Source organism: Hesperophylax consimilis, chromosome 30, assembly GCF_061612785.1.
Source record: "Hesperophylax consimilis isolate HC1 chromosome 30, BYU_Hcon_1.0, whole genome shotgun sequence".
Classification (NCBI taxonomy): Eukaryota; Metazoa; Arthropoda; class Insecta; order Trichoptera; family Limnephilidae; genus Hesperophylax; species Hesperophylax consimilis.
Window position 1 is genome coordinate 11,114,712 of NC_142865.1, and position 19,307 is coordinate 11,134,018.

The 19,307-nt window shown below is 35.8% G+C and overlaps 1 protein-coding gene across 1 annotated transcript; it reads right to left on the reverse strand.

The window, feature by feature from the left end:
* Positions 1-674: 674 nt before the first annotated feature.
* On the reverse strand, positions 675-18,482 carry Tbce (Tubulin-binding cofactor E). Its single transcript, XM_089649430.1, has 7 exons — positions 18,042-18,482; positions 17,045-17,154; positions 11,023-11,202; positions 10,452-10,878; positions 7,736-7,867; positions 6,777-6,933; positions 675-6,304 (listed from the first exon to the last, which is right to left on the reverse strand). Exons 1-7 carry the CDS (start codon positions 18,387-18,389, stop codon positions 5,970-5,972), a joined length of 1,689 nt encoding a protein of 562 aa, XP_089505556.1. The 5' UTR covers positions 18,390-18,482; the 3' UTR covers positions 675-5,969.
* Positions 18,483-19,307: the final 825 nt, after the last annotated feature.

Below are 19,307 nucleotides of genomic sequence, written 5' to 3' on the forward strand. Positions count from 1 at the left end.
ATTCTCTTGTTAAATTATTAGCTCATAAAAGTTTATATGAACAAAGGCATAATGTTCCACACCTTTATCAAAATCTGAAAATCCTCTCGGTAAGAGCAATTATGTGGTATAAAATAATTTTTCAGCACATAAATAGCCCTATGTACATAAATAGACTGGAACACACTTACAATACTCGATTTACATTAAATGAAGGACTAATCGTACCAAAGCATGTAAACAAATATGGAAAAAGAACGCTAGACTACATGATACCAAATTGTTTAAATATGTTACCTGCAGAAATCAAAAAATGTACAAATATAAAAAGAAATTTTTTGTTGAAAAATTGGCTAGCTGAAAGAAATAGTTTGTACTAGACTCTAATACAAACTATTTCTAACTGCATACGCTTTAATTATTTTTTGTTTTTATTTTTATTGTATTACACCTCTCATGATATGAATGTATACATTTGATATAATCTGTTTAAGTTAAAAGCACCCAATGACAAACTACTTTAAAGTAGTTTATTGGGACTTTTTGATTTTTGTATATTATTTTGATATTTAATAAAAAAAAAAAAAAAAAAAAAATTATTTTCTTTTTAAATTTTTCTACAAAAAATTGTTAACAGGGATGGATTTGGGTTAGAAAAGGAACCAATAAAATACTTTTTTTAATTCAGTGGATGTTTTATTTGCCTATCTTTGCCAAAGTTCTGTTATCTTATGTGTATGAATACAAAAACAACTTAAGTTTAAATAATACAAAAGCGTAAATTAACTTTATTGAATGGGGTGAAAGGTTTGGAGAGAAATCCAAATATAACATTGGCCATTTGATGACAAGTCGAGGTCCTTTTCAGCTTTCTGTCAAATTGGGAGCAGCTGACTAGCATAACAAAATGAAAGTTGCAGTCAAGCGATAGCTACGCAAATTTGGGTACCACCGCTAATGCCCTTGAGCGATAGCTACACAAATTTGGATAGCACCACTTATGCCTTTGAGCGATAGCTACCAAAATTTGTGTAGCACCGCTACTACTCCTGAGCGATAGTTACCCAAATTTGGGTAGCACCGCTAAGGTTCCATGATATTTCATCAAAATGACAATTAAACACACCTTTAAAAAGTGATATAGAGTCATTCAAAGTGATGAAACAAAAACTAAGTTAATAGTTACTTATGTAACCTAGTTTTTGTTTCACCACTTTTCATGACTTTATATCACTTTTTGTAGGTGTGTTGAACTTTCATATTGATGAGATACCCGGTCAGCCACCGCTAATACTCTTGAGCGATAGCTACCCAAATTTAGGTAGCACCGCTAATACCCTTGAGCGATAGCTAACCAAAATCTGGGTAACTTTCTGCAATTAGTTAACATGTTTAGTCGCTAAGCTTGATTAAGCTTTAATCGAATACCAAAAGATGTACCTCTGATGGAATATTCTAGATAATGTTTTGTACCATGTAGTCTGTGTAAATGCCATTTTAAATTGTTTTCAAAAAATTGTACATTTGTTTTTATGTTCAAAATTGCATTTTTTTCATGTCTGTACGAACCTACAAACGACGAAATGTTTATTAAAAACTAGCTGACTTGTACCCAGCGTCACTCGATTTTTCTCTACTTTCTTTAATTTTAATATGCACGTATTATATATATATATATATAAACCTTCCGGAAGAAATTCTCTAAATTATAGTGAAAACCCTATCAAAACTCGTTGCATGGTTTCGAAGAACTAAGCGCACATACAGACAGACACCGATAGCGACTTTATTTTATACTATTTAGAGATAATCTCTTTGGCTATTATTTGATGACAATGTTACATTTGAATTTCTGTCACACACCCAACCTAAATAATTAAAATAATTTCGAAAAATGGACGTTGTGAGAATCTTAAAACATGCATTGAAAGGCGAGGCTACAAACCCCAGAAAATGCAAAAATAAATTACATACATACAGTAATTTCTATGTTTCTTATCTTTTTTACGGGAGTTCTCTGCACAAACACACTTAGAGAAAACCAACACAGTCTAGGAGCAATATTCATACAACATAACTTATCTTCCCATATATTACGTAGATTATTTTATTTATTGTATGGTATTCTGTGGAACATAACCCCCGTGTTAAGTATACGGTGAAATCTCGATCGGTCGTTCCTAGAATAATCCGGCCGCTTCTGACATCAGTTGTCGTTATGCTACGTATACATCCGCGAGCCGAACTGCCGAACAGAACCTCAACTTATGGGAAAGAAACGAAGCAACCGCAAATGGTGCGTAACTTCGCTTGCAGTTGATTCGTTCCTTTTCCGTAATTCGTGATAAAGTTCGCGTTTCGGTTTGTAAATGCATATGTACCCTTAGACATTCAAACATAGCGGTGCGCGCGTGCAATGATCTTATTACTTTCTAGTTTTTGCGCATTTAAACCTTAAAAATTAGCCGTCCAGTGAAAAAAAGTGTATACTCTTCAAGAAAGATTAAAAATTTTCAAAGCAAAAATAGTCCCACTGTACTAAGGCTAATTTATTCGCTTTTGGAAAAAGCTCATATTGTCTCATAGAAATTGTTACTTTCATGGTTAGAAATATGATCTAAACAATGTTAGAAAGAGAAAACACCACGCTTTATATTCAAATCTAGAAGTTAACCCTTCAGTACTTTCATCACATTTGTTCAGTTTGCAATGTTTTCTGTGTATTTCAAATGCACTATATACATCTTATTTTTAAATTTGCCGTAAAAACAAATACTGTTTTGGAAACTAGATAAAATTATCTTTCCGGTGTATGCATTGAAAATAAACATTACTATTTCTAAATAATAAAATTTTAATATCAAACATGAAAAATATATACTCGAAATTACGAAAAAAAAAAAAAAAAAATTTTAAAGTTAAAAATATGAATTATACATTTTGGCTATTTTTAGGATTTTAGTATATATATTTGAGGCAAACTGGAAAGACTTATTATTTCTTTTGCTAATGTCAAAAAAATTATGTATTTACACATGATAGAAAAAAATATAAAAATACTTTTATAAAATTTGTCTGCCCGGTCATATATGACCCTCAAACGCTGCAGGGGTTAAACACAGAAGAATTAAAATGTAAACATCTATGAAATGAAAGGTTCCAACGGCGATTTTAAAAAAAATTATGAAACTTTGGGAAATTATTTTTATATGAAACGTAAAAAAAATAAGGTGACAAACAATGTTTATAAAACATTTGTCTAATAAATCGTGTGCTTTTTCGTTATCAGTAATTTTAGTTCATCAATTCAATGATGAAAAATATGTTTAGAATTATTCAATTTATTTGAATTTTATTGCAAAGCGTAAATATTTCTACCTTCTGACAGAATATGCCAGAGGCCTGAAATAACTATGATTTTGTTATCTTTTCAACATTTAACAATGCACGTAGCTTTCTTCTATATTCTCACATTCATAGGATCTTTCAGAAACGACAGATAGAGGTTTCATTGTATGTGTTAGAATATTAATCAATTTATTAGTTTTAATATTTAATGCCGAATGTTAGAGATGGTGCAAATGTTTGGTGCTTTATTCTCTCTGCCTACTCTTGCTGGTATGAGGGTGACGGTATGAATGAGTATCATTGATTGAATAAAATTAGCCTACAAGAATGCTTAATTAGCTTTCTAGGCATTTTTACTGCAGGCGATATATTGCATTAAAAATTTAATCAACAGATTACTAAATATTACAACATCTGTTTCTTCTGGTGTCCTCTCGTATAGATAATAACGGGAAGGGAGATTCCATGATGCTTGAACCCCCCACAGTTGATCCCTCCGACAGTTGACCCAAGGATTATTTCTGTTGTACTTACTCCCCAGTAACATTTACAGAGTGGATATAATAAAAATAATAATGTTTATTTCAGCTGGACAGAGCGGTGTGTGCAATGCTCTGCCTGCCATAAAAGTTTACATTTAAGTTGATAGATTAAAAAAAAAATCAATATAGAAATAAATAAAAAAAATGAATTAAAAAACACATTAGGACTTAATGGTGGCTTGAGTGAAATTCTCCATCTCTGGTGTAGAGGCGCTCCCTGCCACTGGGCAACGGCCTGGACAAGAGTGTTGTCCGATCTCTGGTAGCGCTGACTAGCACTGAGCTGAGCAGCGAACCCATGCACCCTTCCTTCGGTGAACATCTGAGGCGCTGCATCGCCAGGGGAGGCCAAATAGGGCTCTGTATGCGTTGATGTACTGTACTCAGAGTGTGTTCATGACGCCTTGTGTTTATGTCGTCCATAGCTCGCTGGTGCAGAAGCTCATACAGTATGTTTGGAAAAGTTGCTTCTTCACCGGAGGACTGCACTTGTTGAATCTTCTGGCAAGCATGTTAGCTCGCACACTCACTACTCTTCTTTGGCGTTCTATGTCATTTTTATCATTTAGGTCGTCGGTGATGACATGCCCCAAATATTTTATTTGGCTGCAGATTTTCAGGTTGGCCCCGCCGAGACGTATGGGTGGAATGACAGTGGGACCAGTATTTGCTTACGGCTGCATAACAAAGTCAATTACTCGTATCTGCAGGCGTCTTGAGTGGAAATCCACTATACAAATATTTTTGCTGACAATAATGCCTTATCCCCAAAGGAGTACGCAGAAAGGATATACATCTGAATAACATAAGACAAGATGCTTATATGTGCAGTCGACATAGGGGAAAGTATCCGAGGGATCAACTGGCACAGGGATCAACATGAAGCATGCCCACTGTGGCCTCGCTACGACCAAACTGGACGGACTAACAAAGCAGTTTTGTGTTTGGTGTGTAGGTAGAAACAAAGGAGGGGCGCCACTGACCATTTATGCGAGCAGCTGTAGTATGGATGAACGATGTGCAATACCAAATATGTTTCATGGCCCATCTCCTTTGTTTCTATTATCCTTGATCTCTGCACTGACGAAATTCTTAACAATATACCGACCCATTTTAAAAATAAACTTATCATCCATCAACTCGTATAAATGGTTATCTCTTGAAGACCAAGGTTTACTCCTTCTTTTCCTCAAAAAGACCCTCCACACAGCATCACCAAAAATGACATAGGCTCTGAAGGAAATGATTTTCTTCAGGTCACTGAAGAGATAAACCAAAAAGTGTGTTGTGGGCAAGTCAGTGTGCCCGAAGTAAGGTCAATTTTATCTCACTTTAATTCATATGTCTTCACTTCTATCCACTGGATAGAAAATTCCTAGAAACACAACAGACAGGTCAACGAAATAGATTTTCTATTCAAGAAAGAATTTTGATTTTTGAAAATGTTTGCTCAATATTACCAGAAGTAAGTAGGAAGTCGTCTTTGAGAGCCACCTCTGGGCTGGAGCCCCAAAATACCTAATAAAACTATTTGATTCTGTGCTAAGGAGGGCGGTCAGTCTGATTGACAATCCATTCTGACAATCATTCATGCAGAGAAGCAATGTAGGCATGCTGAGCCTGAACTACAGATATTTCAATGGAGCCTGCTCTAATGAGCTAACAGCATTGATCCCCTGTGCGACGTAATGCTTATACGAAACTCGACAGACACGAGCGGAACACCCGTACACAGTTGACGAAAACTTCAAGAGAACGGATCGTTTCTTCGACTTGTTTTTGTATGAGTCGGCTCGCTTGTCGAACGAGCTACCGGCATTAATATAATCCGGGTCTGCTCAAGAGCCGCATTAATAAATCCCTTTCTACAGCCCCTACCTTAACCCTCTTCACAACGATATAGTTCACCTGTCTTTACACTGTACAGACAGGGGTGCTCTTGTACAGTGTAACATAAAAATATTTAAAAAAAAAAAAAAAAAATTATCGGGTATACGAACACGCACAAACCAGCTTTTGTTTGTTTATATCTTCAGTGCCTACCGTGCGCAATTGTTATTAAAAAATAAATTTGAAAATTCATTTGTAATTTCAGAAACATCACCATTTAACAAGCACCGTATCACCGTCGGCTACAGAAAAGTAATCGAGTTCTTTAAGCTGGTTATCGAGACACACGGTCATCTCTTTGGAATCACTCTTGCTGGTGAATAGGCAGTAGAGACTAGGTTCTAGTAGCTGGGCACCCCGGTGCTGTGTTGCAAATAGCCGTCGCGCCAAAGCCGACAGTTTCTGCACGCTCATCGTGGATGGGAGTTTCTTCTGGACGCTCTTGCCGGATTTTACGTCCTTTAGTGTTATCTGTATTAGCTTCGTTGTGATGATGTTGGATCCGGGCTTCGATTCTAGGAGGCTGTCATCCGGCAGGCCGTATTCTGAAAATAAAAACATATACCAAGTGAAATCTCGGTAAATCTTTCCTCAAATATGTCGTTTATTTCTTCTAATCGCGAATTAATTTCATGAAAAACTCCCAAAAATTTGATTGAATCGATCGTTTCTTTATACATCGTTTAAAGCACCCAGTTTTTGTACACCGTTTAACGTAAATTAATTTTGACATTTATAGACATTTGTTTCGTAGAGACATTAAAGATTAAGGCATTAGATTAATGAAATAAACAGTAGAATCTACAGTGATATTAGCGCAAGCGATTCTGATTTTTTCCTCTATACAGTTTTCAAAGCATATTAAAATCAGATCGGCAAAAATTCCAGCGTGGATGATATACATGGTCGAAAAACAGTCCACTGGTTATTCCGTCGGCCACGGGGGTCGCCACCCCTGATGTATGTAAGTAATACAGCTTCACAGCTGTCGTAAGGTAGATTTATAGCTGCACTTACTTTCTATAAGGTGTTGGAATCTGGAATTCTGCAGAAGGAATTCTTTCAGATCTGCATTTTCCGTTTCTAGTTTCTTCCATTCTTTGCCGTATTTCTTCAAATAGTCGTATTCTGCCCCTCTTCTGGAATCCTTTGCTATTTCACTTCCATTTAATTCCTGTAATAAATACAGAATTATTTATTAGTGACAAGGTAATGGTCTGCATATGTAACTCCCATAAGCACTCAGGTCATAGACTCCTGTGCACTCTCCCACATGCAACATTATTCCCTTCACAGTAGCTCAATCCCTTTAATTATTAAAGTTCATCATAGTAATATTTTATATCAATTGTTGCACATACTGCCTAATGTCACCTAATAACCACTGATGACAGATTAACAGCCTTACTTATAAAAAATCCCTTTACAATTCCAGTCAAACATTGTTTTTTTTTGTTACACACTGTACAATTTCTAATTCGAATTATTACTAATAAAAAATGTCTTTAACTGGCTGCCTGATCTGAAAACATAGCCCTTTGGCAGACTCATGCATGCGCTTGATGCGCCATCTGCTTGTTTCTAAAACGGTATTTGTTCTTACGACATCTTCAAAATGAAGTAAAATATAGAACATTTAAAATACCTTAATTCCGAATTAATTCATTCACGTAATTCACGTAAAAATTCCGAAATTCAATGAGAATATTTTATAATACTTTAAGTTTATACAACAGATAGACAATACCCCTTTGACTGGAAACACAATGTATATATCAATGTATATATAAGGTTTTCACATACACGGTTGTATATCAATTGAATAAAATTGTCACCATGTTTTTTTAGTAAGACCGTTAGTCAATACCGTATTGATATAGGGTTTTATCGATCCAGCGTGCTAGGGCCCCTGGTGTGTGTGAGGTGGCAGTGCCCTGTTAATGGCCCTGGAAAAACGTAAGTAGTAAAGATCTCACCTTTAAGTTTCCTATCCTGGCTAGGAGGAGCTGAGAAGCCGTGTCATAGTTTTCCTCTTGAAGGATTGGATTCTTCAAGAAGTACAGCTTCTGAAGTTTTAACAACTTGTCCAGTTCGCTAAGAGATCTCCACTGAAACATTAATAATAAATACAACAATTAATATGCTGTCTGCTACATGCTCTGCTGGCTTGAAGTCATACGCATAATTTCAACGGTAGAACAAACCCAGTAAACATTTGCGTTAAAGTAGAGGAATTTGTGGGCTTCAGACCACAAGTGACTAACAAACTCAACAGTTTTATGCTAGTAGTGAACAGTCGACCTTGCGTCGAAAAATTTTACTCTAATTTTTTCTTATTTAACCCTTAGGATATGACCAACTACAATAGCAGTTCAATGAAATCATGACTAATTTAAGGCACACTGCAATGTGCAGTGTATAAAGCTAGGATTTACAAGTTTTGAACGCATTTCAATATTGTCCATGAAAATTCCTAAGTAAAACACTGACATTGTAGATGACTGTCAAATTATAGCTATTCGAGAACAATTTTAAGACGCTGGGTGAGGGGGTAGGAAGATGTATGAAAAATGCCAAAACCTACTTAAATTTTTTAATGACATCCCATTCCTTGTCTCATAAAATATCCATGTTCCCAAAAAATCATACCGACATTTCTTACCTTTTTACTTCAATAACACCAGGACACTAGCTTACCAAAATTCTCCGATTCCGAGACTTCACAATCTCAGAAAGAACAAAAAGACATAAAATTCCGGAATTGTTTAACTCATTACCAGAAGATATTAAAAATGAGACATGTCATTCAAAAATAAAAACGAAAATTAGATCGTTCTACCTCCGTCAAACATAAAAACAATTAATATTGTGGTACCAAGATATCAAGTTGAAATTAAATATATTGTTATAAGCTAATAAATAGAAAAACTGAGAGATTTCTTACAATTAAACTGATTGATCAGTTTTGTAAGATCTAAGTAAGAGAAAATAATGTACAAATAAAAAAAAAACTGAATAAACACATATAAAAAAAAAAAAAAGAAACAAATATTCTGATCTGGGTGATATATTTCATTTGAAAAGTAATCAGTATAAATGTTGTATATTCTATCACTTTTATTCTTCTAGACACAAATAGACCTAAGTACCCATATAACTTCTCCGCTTCTACTATTTTGTTTTGTTGAATCTTTTAACCACTCAGAACATTAGAACGTCAAAAGACGTAAATATGATAATAGCGGTCAAGACATTAGAACGTCTTTTCACGTAAACGCGCGAGATTTTACAAAAATCTATTTATTTCCATCACTAGTATACGAATTGCCATGATTTAAAAAACAGAGTATCGATAATGAATAACGCTACGCGTCTGTATTCAAGAATATCTATGGAACGTAGAGTTGCATTATCTAAGCCGATTGAATCTGTCATCTTCTTCGTTCATAATTGATTGCGTTTCTAAATAATTTATTAAAAATATTTTAGTTTGAACGGTTAATATTTTGAGGTGACTAATAGTTTTTAATTATATTTCTTCAATATATAAAGTGTTATTTCTTTATGATACTCAGAAAAAAGTACATTTTTCAAAGCTTTGAAATAATTGTAAGCGATTTTTACATATTTTTGACGTTTTCATAAAATGTATATTTAGAAACGCAAATATTTACTTATTACAACACAATGCGATAGTGGATTTCATAATCTTTCCAAAACATTTTTTAGAATGAGGCTACGTTTTTTACTGCATTAACACAAAAATAAAATTATAATAGTTCATTACGCACCACTTTGCATATAAATCATTTCTAAAGTTTGTCATACAAGATGGCTGCCAGGCAATTTCCCCTCACCCTAGATTTGGATTTAATGCCATTCATACAAAATCACACTAATGCTCTGTTCAGGGCTTTTTAGGTTCATGATCGGAAATGACAATATTCTTTTTTCAAACTTTCTTTAGGCCGGTAGGTACCATAATATTAATTGTTACAATTTTACTGCCCGTATTAGGAACTACAATCATGCCAATTCTGGCGAGATAAAAACGTAGTATCCAACAAAGCCACCATATTGAACCAGCAACAAACAAATTTATAGACAGATGAAATGCCAAATGGTTGAGTTAAAACAGGACTTTGCTATGCACAGTCAACTATTTTAGTATCTGGAAGGTTTGTATAATACTCCAAGCTTCTGAGATGCTCTGGCTTCAATGGGGCCCCCGTGACTTAATGCTACACCAAGCATATCAATGGAAGGCATGTTGGGAAGATTGCTTCCGTTGAAGGAGACTAGATTGTCATTACAATTACTTTAAGTCGTAATTCGACAAGATAGGGTATTCGCAGGGCCAGCCCTGAGCCAAATGGCGCCTAGGTAGGAGATCGCTGTAATCAATAATATTCAGATGATTTGTGTTTTCGTGTAGTGTCAGTTTTAAGAAAAATAATTTCAAGGGTGATGTGTTAGGTGAGGTTGATCGCCTGGAGCAGACTGCTCCAATGGCGCCTGCATAGGGCCGACCTTGGGAATTTGAAACATTAAATCCGACGAGGTTAAAGAGCAAACACTCTTGAGGTAACTAGCCATTCTCTGCTTCAAAGCCCTCGGAGCTATAAGATTTTTTGTGCCCTATGACAAATGTTAGTTGTTATTCTATGTTAGTTTATGAAATAAAATACTTACGTCATTGATTAAGTTATATTTCAAATGCAGTTCTTCTAAACTCGGAAAATTCTCCGTCTTTTCTCCTTGAAGCCGATCGTCAAATCGAATTTCCTTAATCTGACAATCGTTCAGACTCAAAATCGTCAGATTAGTCAGACATCCCAGCTTCAAAACTTCTGACCAGCTGTCTAACGGGTTCCCATCTAACACCAGCTGTGTCAGATTGCAGATGGAAGTGTTTAATATGGAAGTTGGTGTTGCAATCTTTGTGATTTTATTCCAGCCAATTACCAGCATTTCCAGGTGTGGCAACATTGACATTATCTTCTGTATGTCTTCCCAGGTGAGGTTGCAATGAGTTATTATCAATTTTGTGAGCTTCGAAAAACTGGGGGCAAGTTGTTCTAAATCTTGATCGGTTGAGGGAAGAGTTATCCTATTTTTGCTGTTAATAAGAAATACATACATTGATTATTCAATTAATTCATTCACTTAAGAGATACTAGGACTATTGATAAGTCACTACTTGTTGGGCAATAACGGTATCTAGCTGTTATTTCCAACAGTGTGATATGGTACTAGTACAAACCTTAGATCCAGTTTCTCTAAGAGTGGAAGTTGTCTAGCGATATCAGCCACCGTTCTCCACTGAGACAGAAGATTCTTGGAGAGATCCAGCTGACGAAGGGATGGACACAGTATGTCCAATTCCCCCGCTGACCAGACGTTCATGTCAGAGACACAGACATCCACCAGTTGGTCAAGAGTCCTTAAATGGATAATATAATGTGTAAGGATTCATCTTAAGAAGTAATTACTAAGGGTTTGAATTTTTCAAACCTACCACTGCTCAATATGGATAGAAACTCACTGAGGGAGCTGGTAGGAATATTAACTGAACACTTCCACTTCACACATGCAGCTGTTGGAAGTGCAGATCACACACTAACAGCTCATGGAAATGTGAAGAGAATGAAGAAACACTCATTCTTATTTAGTGGCAATTTTAGCGCCTTGATGGGAAGAAGGCTCAGATAGCAGGGAGGTTGAATAAATACTATTTTGTGATAACAGGAGGCATGACCAATCATCCACAACAACCCTGGTGAACTTTATTAAAAGGAAACAATGCAAAACAAGGGAGATAGCACAATCGGCCAATGTCCTAATTACTTATAGAAGCTATGCAGACCATCTCTTTATAAATATAGTAAGGGTAATATTCCTTTTCAAGATTAAAAATATTTATATTATAAAAAGGAGTATTACAAGGCACCACTTTGGGTCCTGCTTTATTGTGTTACTGTCCATCCTTGATGTGAAGAAGGCTTGGATACTCGCAAGTTGAACAACATATTATGGAACCAAGAGATATTGACGAATATCCAACGACAATGCTACTGATCTTTATATAATGGACTGAGTTACTATCAGGGGAATAAAGTTGCACACGGGGACAATGGCGGTTCGTGGCCTATCTCATTAGAAGTTCAATCGAAGATAAAAAAGGGAGAAAAATTCCTAAGATATATGAAAAAATTTTATGTTGGTCTTTTCCATATTATGTATATGTATTTTTCTCTAGATCTAAAGGAATTTCATCACAGCACGGCACCAGAGATTAGCGGTCTAGCGATAATATACAAATCGGCGATTCACTAAAATGTCTGTGACTAGAATATAATGTCGTAAACCATTTATATAAATCACAATTTACGTAGAGGCTGTTTTTTAACATAAAAAAGTAACTTATTTTAATAGCAATTTAAAACACAATGATCACAAAAAATCTATTGATTCTTATATTATTTTAATAATAATAATAATTGTTTTTTTTGTTGTTTGTTTTTGGGGTGTTATGCCGTGTTGCGCTAACTCCTTCTTTAATAATAATAATTGTTTATTCCAGAATGTGGGGAGGTGAGTTGAATCCCACACATTCCATAAAATATAACTACAATGTTATATACAGAGATAAGTAGGTACAAATAAAATAAAATATGAAATGTAAGTATGATAAAACAAATAAAACATAAGAAAAAGTAAAGGAAATATACAGGGTGTCCGGAAACTCGTAGTACAAGCGGGAAACTGGTGAATCTACATCACATTTGGAGTCGATTTTGTAGTATATTTTTTTTTTATTTGAGCTTTCGTTATCGAGTAAATCGAGTTTGAAGTTGATTTTTTATTTATTTTTTATTTTTTTTTTTTAATCAAATTCTTATAAATTATTACTGAAGATCAAAGTACCCAACTAATTAAAACTATTTGAAAGTAAAACAAATGAAGAAACTCGGATTTGAAGCATTATTTTGAAATCACCCTTCATTTAACCCGGTGTAATCATAAAATATTTCTGCTCTGCAGGGTTAAAACATCTGTTATTCAACCCTAAACACCAGAAAAAACTTTAACCCTAAAATAGCCGAAAAATATTTTTTTTTGGTTTTTTTTTTTTTTTGAAAATGCTCAAATCAAAAAATTTTATGTTTTTTTGGGTTCCCCATGTGGTGTAGATTCTCCAGTTTCCCGCTTGTACTACAAGTTTCCGGACACCGTGTATAGAGTGGAGAGTGATAACTAGACATCGGATTATATGCATTTGCATATTTGCATATGCAAATGCATATAACTCTCTAATTACGACGTTAATGCATATTTCAGCCTTTTTTCCCAAATCGTGCATATTTCGTTTAATAGCGGGAGGTATCATCTACGTATAGGGAGCTAGGTGACTTGGTTGCCTGTAAAATCCTAGAAAAAACAAATCATTCAACTGTTGCTCGTTTCATAAATGATTCCATAAGATCTTTGTTTCCCGATTGTTCTGTGGATGAAAAAATTTGCATGTTTGTTTCTGATGCTGCGCCATACATGGTGAAAGCTGGCCAAGCATTGCAAACTTTTTATCCAAATTTACTACACATTACCTGCTTAGCTCACGGGTTTCATCGCCTTGCAGAAGAGATACAAGAGTATGGGAATGTTAATAAATTGATTTTCTCTACAAAAAAAGTGTTTTTAAAAGCACCGTCGCGTGTGTGCAGTCTTATAAAGAGCAATTGCCAAAACTAGCGTTGCCGTCAGAACCCATAATTACTCGATGGGGTACTTGGCTAAATGCAGTATTATTCTATGCTGAAAATTTTGAGGCCGTAAAACAAATAGTTGGGCAATTTGACAGTTCTGAGTTCTGAGGCCATTGCAATTCATTCAAGCAAGCTAGCATTTGAAGACGCATCCATTAAACAGAATATCGCCCTCATCTCAACACATTTCCACAAGTTACCATATACCATAAAAAAATTGGAAACAAAAAACCTTCCTCCTAATTAAAGCAATAGAAATACTGGAAACAATGATCGAACTCGCCAACGCCCTTTCTAATTCAATATCAGAAAAGATTCGTAAAAAGTTAGACTATTTTGCTTAAAAACCCGAGTCTTGAAGATATGAAGAACATTAATGCCTACAACAACGGCACAGGTCATACCCTGCCTAAACAGATATCTCCAGAAATGGCGCCAAATTTTAAATTTTGTCCAATGACGTCAGTTGACGTAGAGAGGTCGTTTTCGGCATACAAATTAATACTGGGTGGCAAACGTCACAGATTTGAGCTCGAAAATTTGGAAAAATACTTAGTTGTATATTGTCACAAAAACTATGCATAATTTTAAGAATATTTCGCTGTTTTTGTAAGGTCTTTAATTAAAATATATAAAAATATAAATGTTTTTTTGATTTTGCATTCTGCATATTTTGGGCAAATCAAGAGTTTTTAGTGCATATTTCGGCCTTTTTTAGTGCATATTTGCATGCATATTTTGGCACTTTGTTAGTGCATATAATCCGATGTCTAGTGATAACATAAAACATTTACATTTCTTGGAAGCTTATTGGTATATCGGAGCGATAATTATGGGGGCCACTATTTTTCTCCAATGTTTTTCGATGCTCGATCCTGTGGTCTGGCGGGTTTCGATGATGAGGACGTTTCTGGAGTTGTTGATCCTTCCTCTCGTTCCTGCTACCCTGGTTCTCATTAGGGCTGCAAAGACGGGACCTCTCCCCTCCATGAACATCGAGGAGGCACTGCAGTACCTTGGAAGTCCGAACATTATGCGGTAAGCATTATTATATTGAATCCGAAGCCTTTCCATGGTACGCTTTTTGAAATTGGCCCACAGCTCGCAAGTATACAAGGTAGTGCAGAAAGCTAAGAATAGCGTCCTTTTCACCTTCGGGCTGCAGAGTCTAAATCTTCTACTAAGCATGTTACTTTTTATGCTCAGTGCTCGCCTCTGCCTGTCGATGTCGTCGTCATCCGTTAAGTTGTTGGTGATGATATGCCCTAAATATTTCGTTGTTTCTACTATTATGAGAGGTTCTCCATTCAAAAATGCTGGGGGAATATTTTTTGGTCCTTCTCTGTATTTGACGACCAGCAGTGCTGTTTTTTTCGCGTTATATAACATGTTTGTTTCGAGTGCATATTCTTCGCAGATCTTCAAGAGAATTCTTAGTCCCCTTATTGACGGTGCCATCAGCACCATATCGTCTGCGTAGCTCACATTGTTGATGAATTGTCCTCCAATATGGCAGCCTACCCCAGCGTTATTTAACCTGTGAGTTAATTCATCCATATATATGTTGAACAGTACTGGGGACAAACAACCTCCTTGTCTGATCCCACTCTTTAAGAAAAAGGGTTCTGAGAAACCATCTTTCCATTTAACTAGGTTTTCTTGTTGACGGTGTATTTTATATAAATTGACATTATTTTATATAAATTGATATTATTTTATATAAATTGATATTATTTTATATAAATTTGGTGTTAAAAAATTTCATAGGTGCTGCGCTCTCAGGCAGCTAGTAGATTCCCAAGGTTTGCAGGTCTACAGCTCTGGCGCCACCAGTACGTTTTGCATGAACCTAAGATATTTGACGGAGGGTCCCATAGGTGCTGATATTCATAACGCACCTACAGGATTTAAGATTTATTTCGGACTCGCTCTTGGGCAGTTCGAGTGTCATGTAGATGGGTGGATTTTTTAGCACGAAATTTGAATGGAGCGTCATTTAAAGTTTGTTTAGAAAAATTATAATACAAGTTTATCTTATTGCCTTATATTTTGTACAGGAGTTTACCGCACAAACGCACTTTAGAGAAAACTGCCAATGCATGGGATATAGCACAATAGGCAGAGGCATGCATTACATATAAGCGTCACATAAGCACTGCCTACCCTACCTTACTCGCATAAAAATATAAATAATATTAAATTTTATAAACTTATTGCAAGAAATCAATCGATACGTTCAAAAAAAAAAAGAATGGCAGCACCGCATGCATCGTACCGAGACTGCACACTATAATGTGTCAAAACATAAACTAAGTATGCCAAATGTCGCTCACGTCAGAGTATTCAATGTTTACTTTGTACATGTGTGCTGCGTTCACAAGAGGTGACTCAGAAGCAATTAAAGAGGTGACTTATTTGTGTTAGTATCTAAATAGGCAGAACTCTTCAGAACAAATTGCGACTGCCAGCAAATATAGCAATCAGTACCATCTGTCAGTACCTGTAAATTAGTGTAACTTCATTAACGAATTCTTTATTTTTATTTTAAAAAGAAAGACAAATATTCCCGGGTTACAAATAACCTGACAATATTTGAAAATCTACTACCACCACCGTAAGCGAAAAATGTTGGTTGTGTTGTGATGGAGGACTTAGCCAGTCGAGGAATTGAACGCATGACGCTTGGGTGGGACCCAAAGGCGATGCCTCTGACTTATACTGAGTATGCAATAGGCTTGTAGTATGCGTAGATGAATGATTTGGCTTATGAAATCCCAACAAAATGGGCTACAGATAGCAGCTTAGACATTAATGAAAACTTGCTCGAAGGGAATAGTTAGATGACTATGCTAAGTATTTTTTTTAGCGAATTTGCTGTTTTCTCTCCTGCTTACTCTTATCTAAAAATCTGTGAACAACACTGAAAATGGGATAGTTGCGCGTGAGGTTTTAAAATTGAATAGCCTTAAATGTGTACCCTTCACCCCCCCTTTGCCCCTTGTCCCCTTTCCTTGATCCGGGCCAAAGACAAGGAGCATTGTATCGTTGCATCTTCGTCATCGCGAACATTCGTGTCATTTGTGAATACCCGCATATGTTGAACTCGGCTGTGACTGTTTTTGGAGCACACATCGTCCAGTGAAACGTTTTTTACCCGCCGCAGTGAATGTCACTGTTTTGTTTTGTGTTGAGTGAGCGAATGTTAAAAGGGAATTGCCCTTAATTGTATGCAAGCTGATAAGTGTAAGGAACCAGCGGCTAAGGAGGACGAGACCAGGGTAAGTTTTTGGCCTTTCCCACTCATTTCCTCTTGCAAACACTAAGGCAAATTCAATTCGTTTTTGTTTGTCTTAGTCTTTATCGCACTTTACCGCAACCAACCCCGCACAATTGCGAACGAAGGATTTGCGCACCACCATGGGCTTATGGCTTGAGTGCTTACGGGACCTGTGCAACTTGTCCTTATCATTAATAATAGATATGTACTCTTACAGAAAAGATGAATCATAAACTTCCTACCCTTGTTTCTTGCTAACGGAATCAAATCCGACCATCTCTATGAAAGGTACTTTAATTTGTTTTTTCCAGTCGTCTATAACCGCCTTGTACAGGGCTGCGGTGTTGTCATCCTGAAAATAAAATAAAAATAGAGATTATAATTCGATAATATTATGCTTCTGATGACTACGACCAGAGTCAGAGTCCGCATGGACTGTTTTATCTTCCTGCCTGTAGGACCGACCTCCCGAGGGTTCTTCACATAGACATAACTAACTAACTATCACACTGTTTCCCGCATGGGTAGGCAGAGAGGATGGACTGCCAAACAACTCGGTTTTGGCAAACACTCCTTGCCACATTCATAAATACTCTTCTGTTATTCTGACTCTTGACATGGCCCGACTCAAGTATTCCCTACTTCTTCTACCATTCACATTTGCGTCATATATTCTCCTTACACTTCTTCTTGGGTCGTTCATTCGCTCTGCATGCACAAACCATTGAAGCGTCCCTTTCTTAATCTTACGCATTAAGCTATTAAACCAATTTGTACAGAGTGTCCGGGGGTAAAGTCCGCTAACTTTGGAAGGTGATTCTACATGATGGTAGAAGTAAAAAAGATTAAAAACTTTTTTCGAAATTCCAATATTTATTTTCCCATACAAACAATTGAATTTTTTTACCCAAAAACTAACTTAAAACGTTGAAATTTCGAAAAAAATCTTTTTTAATTGTACTATTATCGTGTAGAATTAGATTAACAATTCAACAAAGAAAGAAAAATTGGCATTTTTAATCACAACACGTTAGAAATACGGAAAATTATAAACATCGCAGCTTGTGAAATAATTGTGTTGTGGGCGTAATGAATTAGCTATGTAGGTTAGTATGTAAAAATTCACAACAATGCGCTAATATTGTCATTGGTGACAAGAAAGATCAATAAAACAATGTCGCATTCATATTTCCGCACAAAATAACATAAAAACACAACAAAACAGCCAATTAGACTAACCTCTTTCTCTCCGTAATACTTTCTGATAGCATCTGCACAACTTATGGACGGAGTTATTTTGTTAGGCCTCACAAAAGACCCTGAAGTATCGGAAGTAGCTTCAAAGTATCGTTCTCCTTTTACGGAACCATTGTGTTTTCCTCTTTCAGCGTCGTCCCAATCTATTCCGTACCACAAACCGACATAGCCGGCAACTTCTCCGACATATTTAACAGTCCCTGTAAAGTTTTCACATCGAATTCTGCTTCCCACGCCGATGGGTTCGACCGGTTTAACTCCGTTTATTTCCTCGTCCATGTTTTCATTGAATATTTTAGCGACTGTATGGGATGGCAGGACTCCCACCATTATTGGAAAATGGAATTTGTTCAGCTGAAGAGATAAAGGAAGCCGACAGAATCAAAACAAAACGGGCGCAGTACTGACTTTGACAGCTGCCAAAACAAGTTGGCCGCACGTGAAACGTCACTACAGGGGAGCCATCTTGAAGATTGTAATGAGTCATTTGTGTTTGAAAATGTTCGCAAAAATAAGGAAAATAAATCATTTTATTATTCCAAAACTCATCAAAAATATATATTTTTAAATATAAAACAGAATCATTATTATAATTTATTAACCGATTAATAATAATTTTTTCTGACTTCTAATAGATTATTTACCTTATCTCCACGCAAGTGTGAAGAAAAGATTTGAAGAAGTAGTGAAGCTTGGTTTTGAATATGTTCTAGTATAAGCATAAGAAGCTAGTTCTTCTGAGCACATTCCATTTGAATACTGATATTAAAAACATAGCATTCCCACCTAATGTATTTGTTGTAAAATCGCTTCATGTATCTGCTCAGAATTTTTCAGGTATCGAAAAATAATTACCATTTTGAAAACAATGCCAGTGACGAAGTACAAATGAATTCGTGTAACTGGACTGTTATTTTTTTATCATTTATTATTGACATTTTTGAAATATATCGTTTCCACTCTTTCAAAAAACGTTTTAACTTTCTACGCCACACAACAGATTTTTTACAAAAAGTTTTATCCGCCAATTTATTGCAGTCATTTTCCGATTTGTGAAAGAATATTTTTTCGGGAAATCCGTAGCAAAAAAATAATGTCCATATTGTTTTTTTATTACATGGCAGCATTAAAAAACTATCGGTACTTTGAAGGAGAGTGGTTTATTTATGCTTTGAAGATAGTTCTAGAAAAAAACGATAGATGCTTCTAGCAGTAGCATTCAAAAACCTTCCGCTCCGAGGTGATTGG

Bases quoted from the DNA above. Each gene is read 5' to 3' on its own strand.
- Tbce (XM_089649430.1), bottom strand. From the start codon at position 18,389: ATGGTGGGAGTCCTGCCATCCCATACAGTCGCTAAAATATTCAATGAA. The intron at 11,203-17,044 runs GTAGGAAGTTTA...TATCCATTTAAG, and splicing joins TCCGTTAGCAAGAAACAAGG to GACTCTTGACCAACTGGTGG. The intron at 6,934-7,735 runs GTGAGATCTTTA...TATTTATTACAG, and splicing joins CCAGGATAGGAAACTTAAAG to GAATTAAATGGAAGTGAAAT.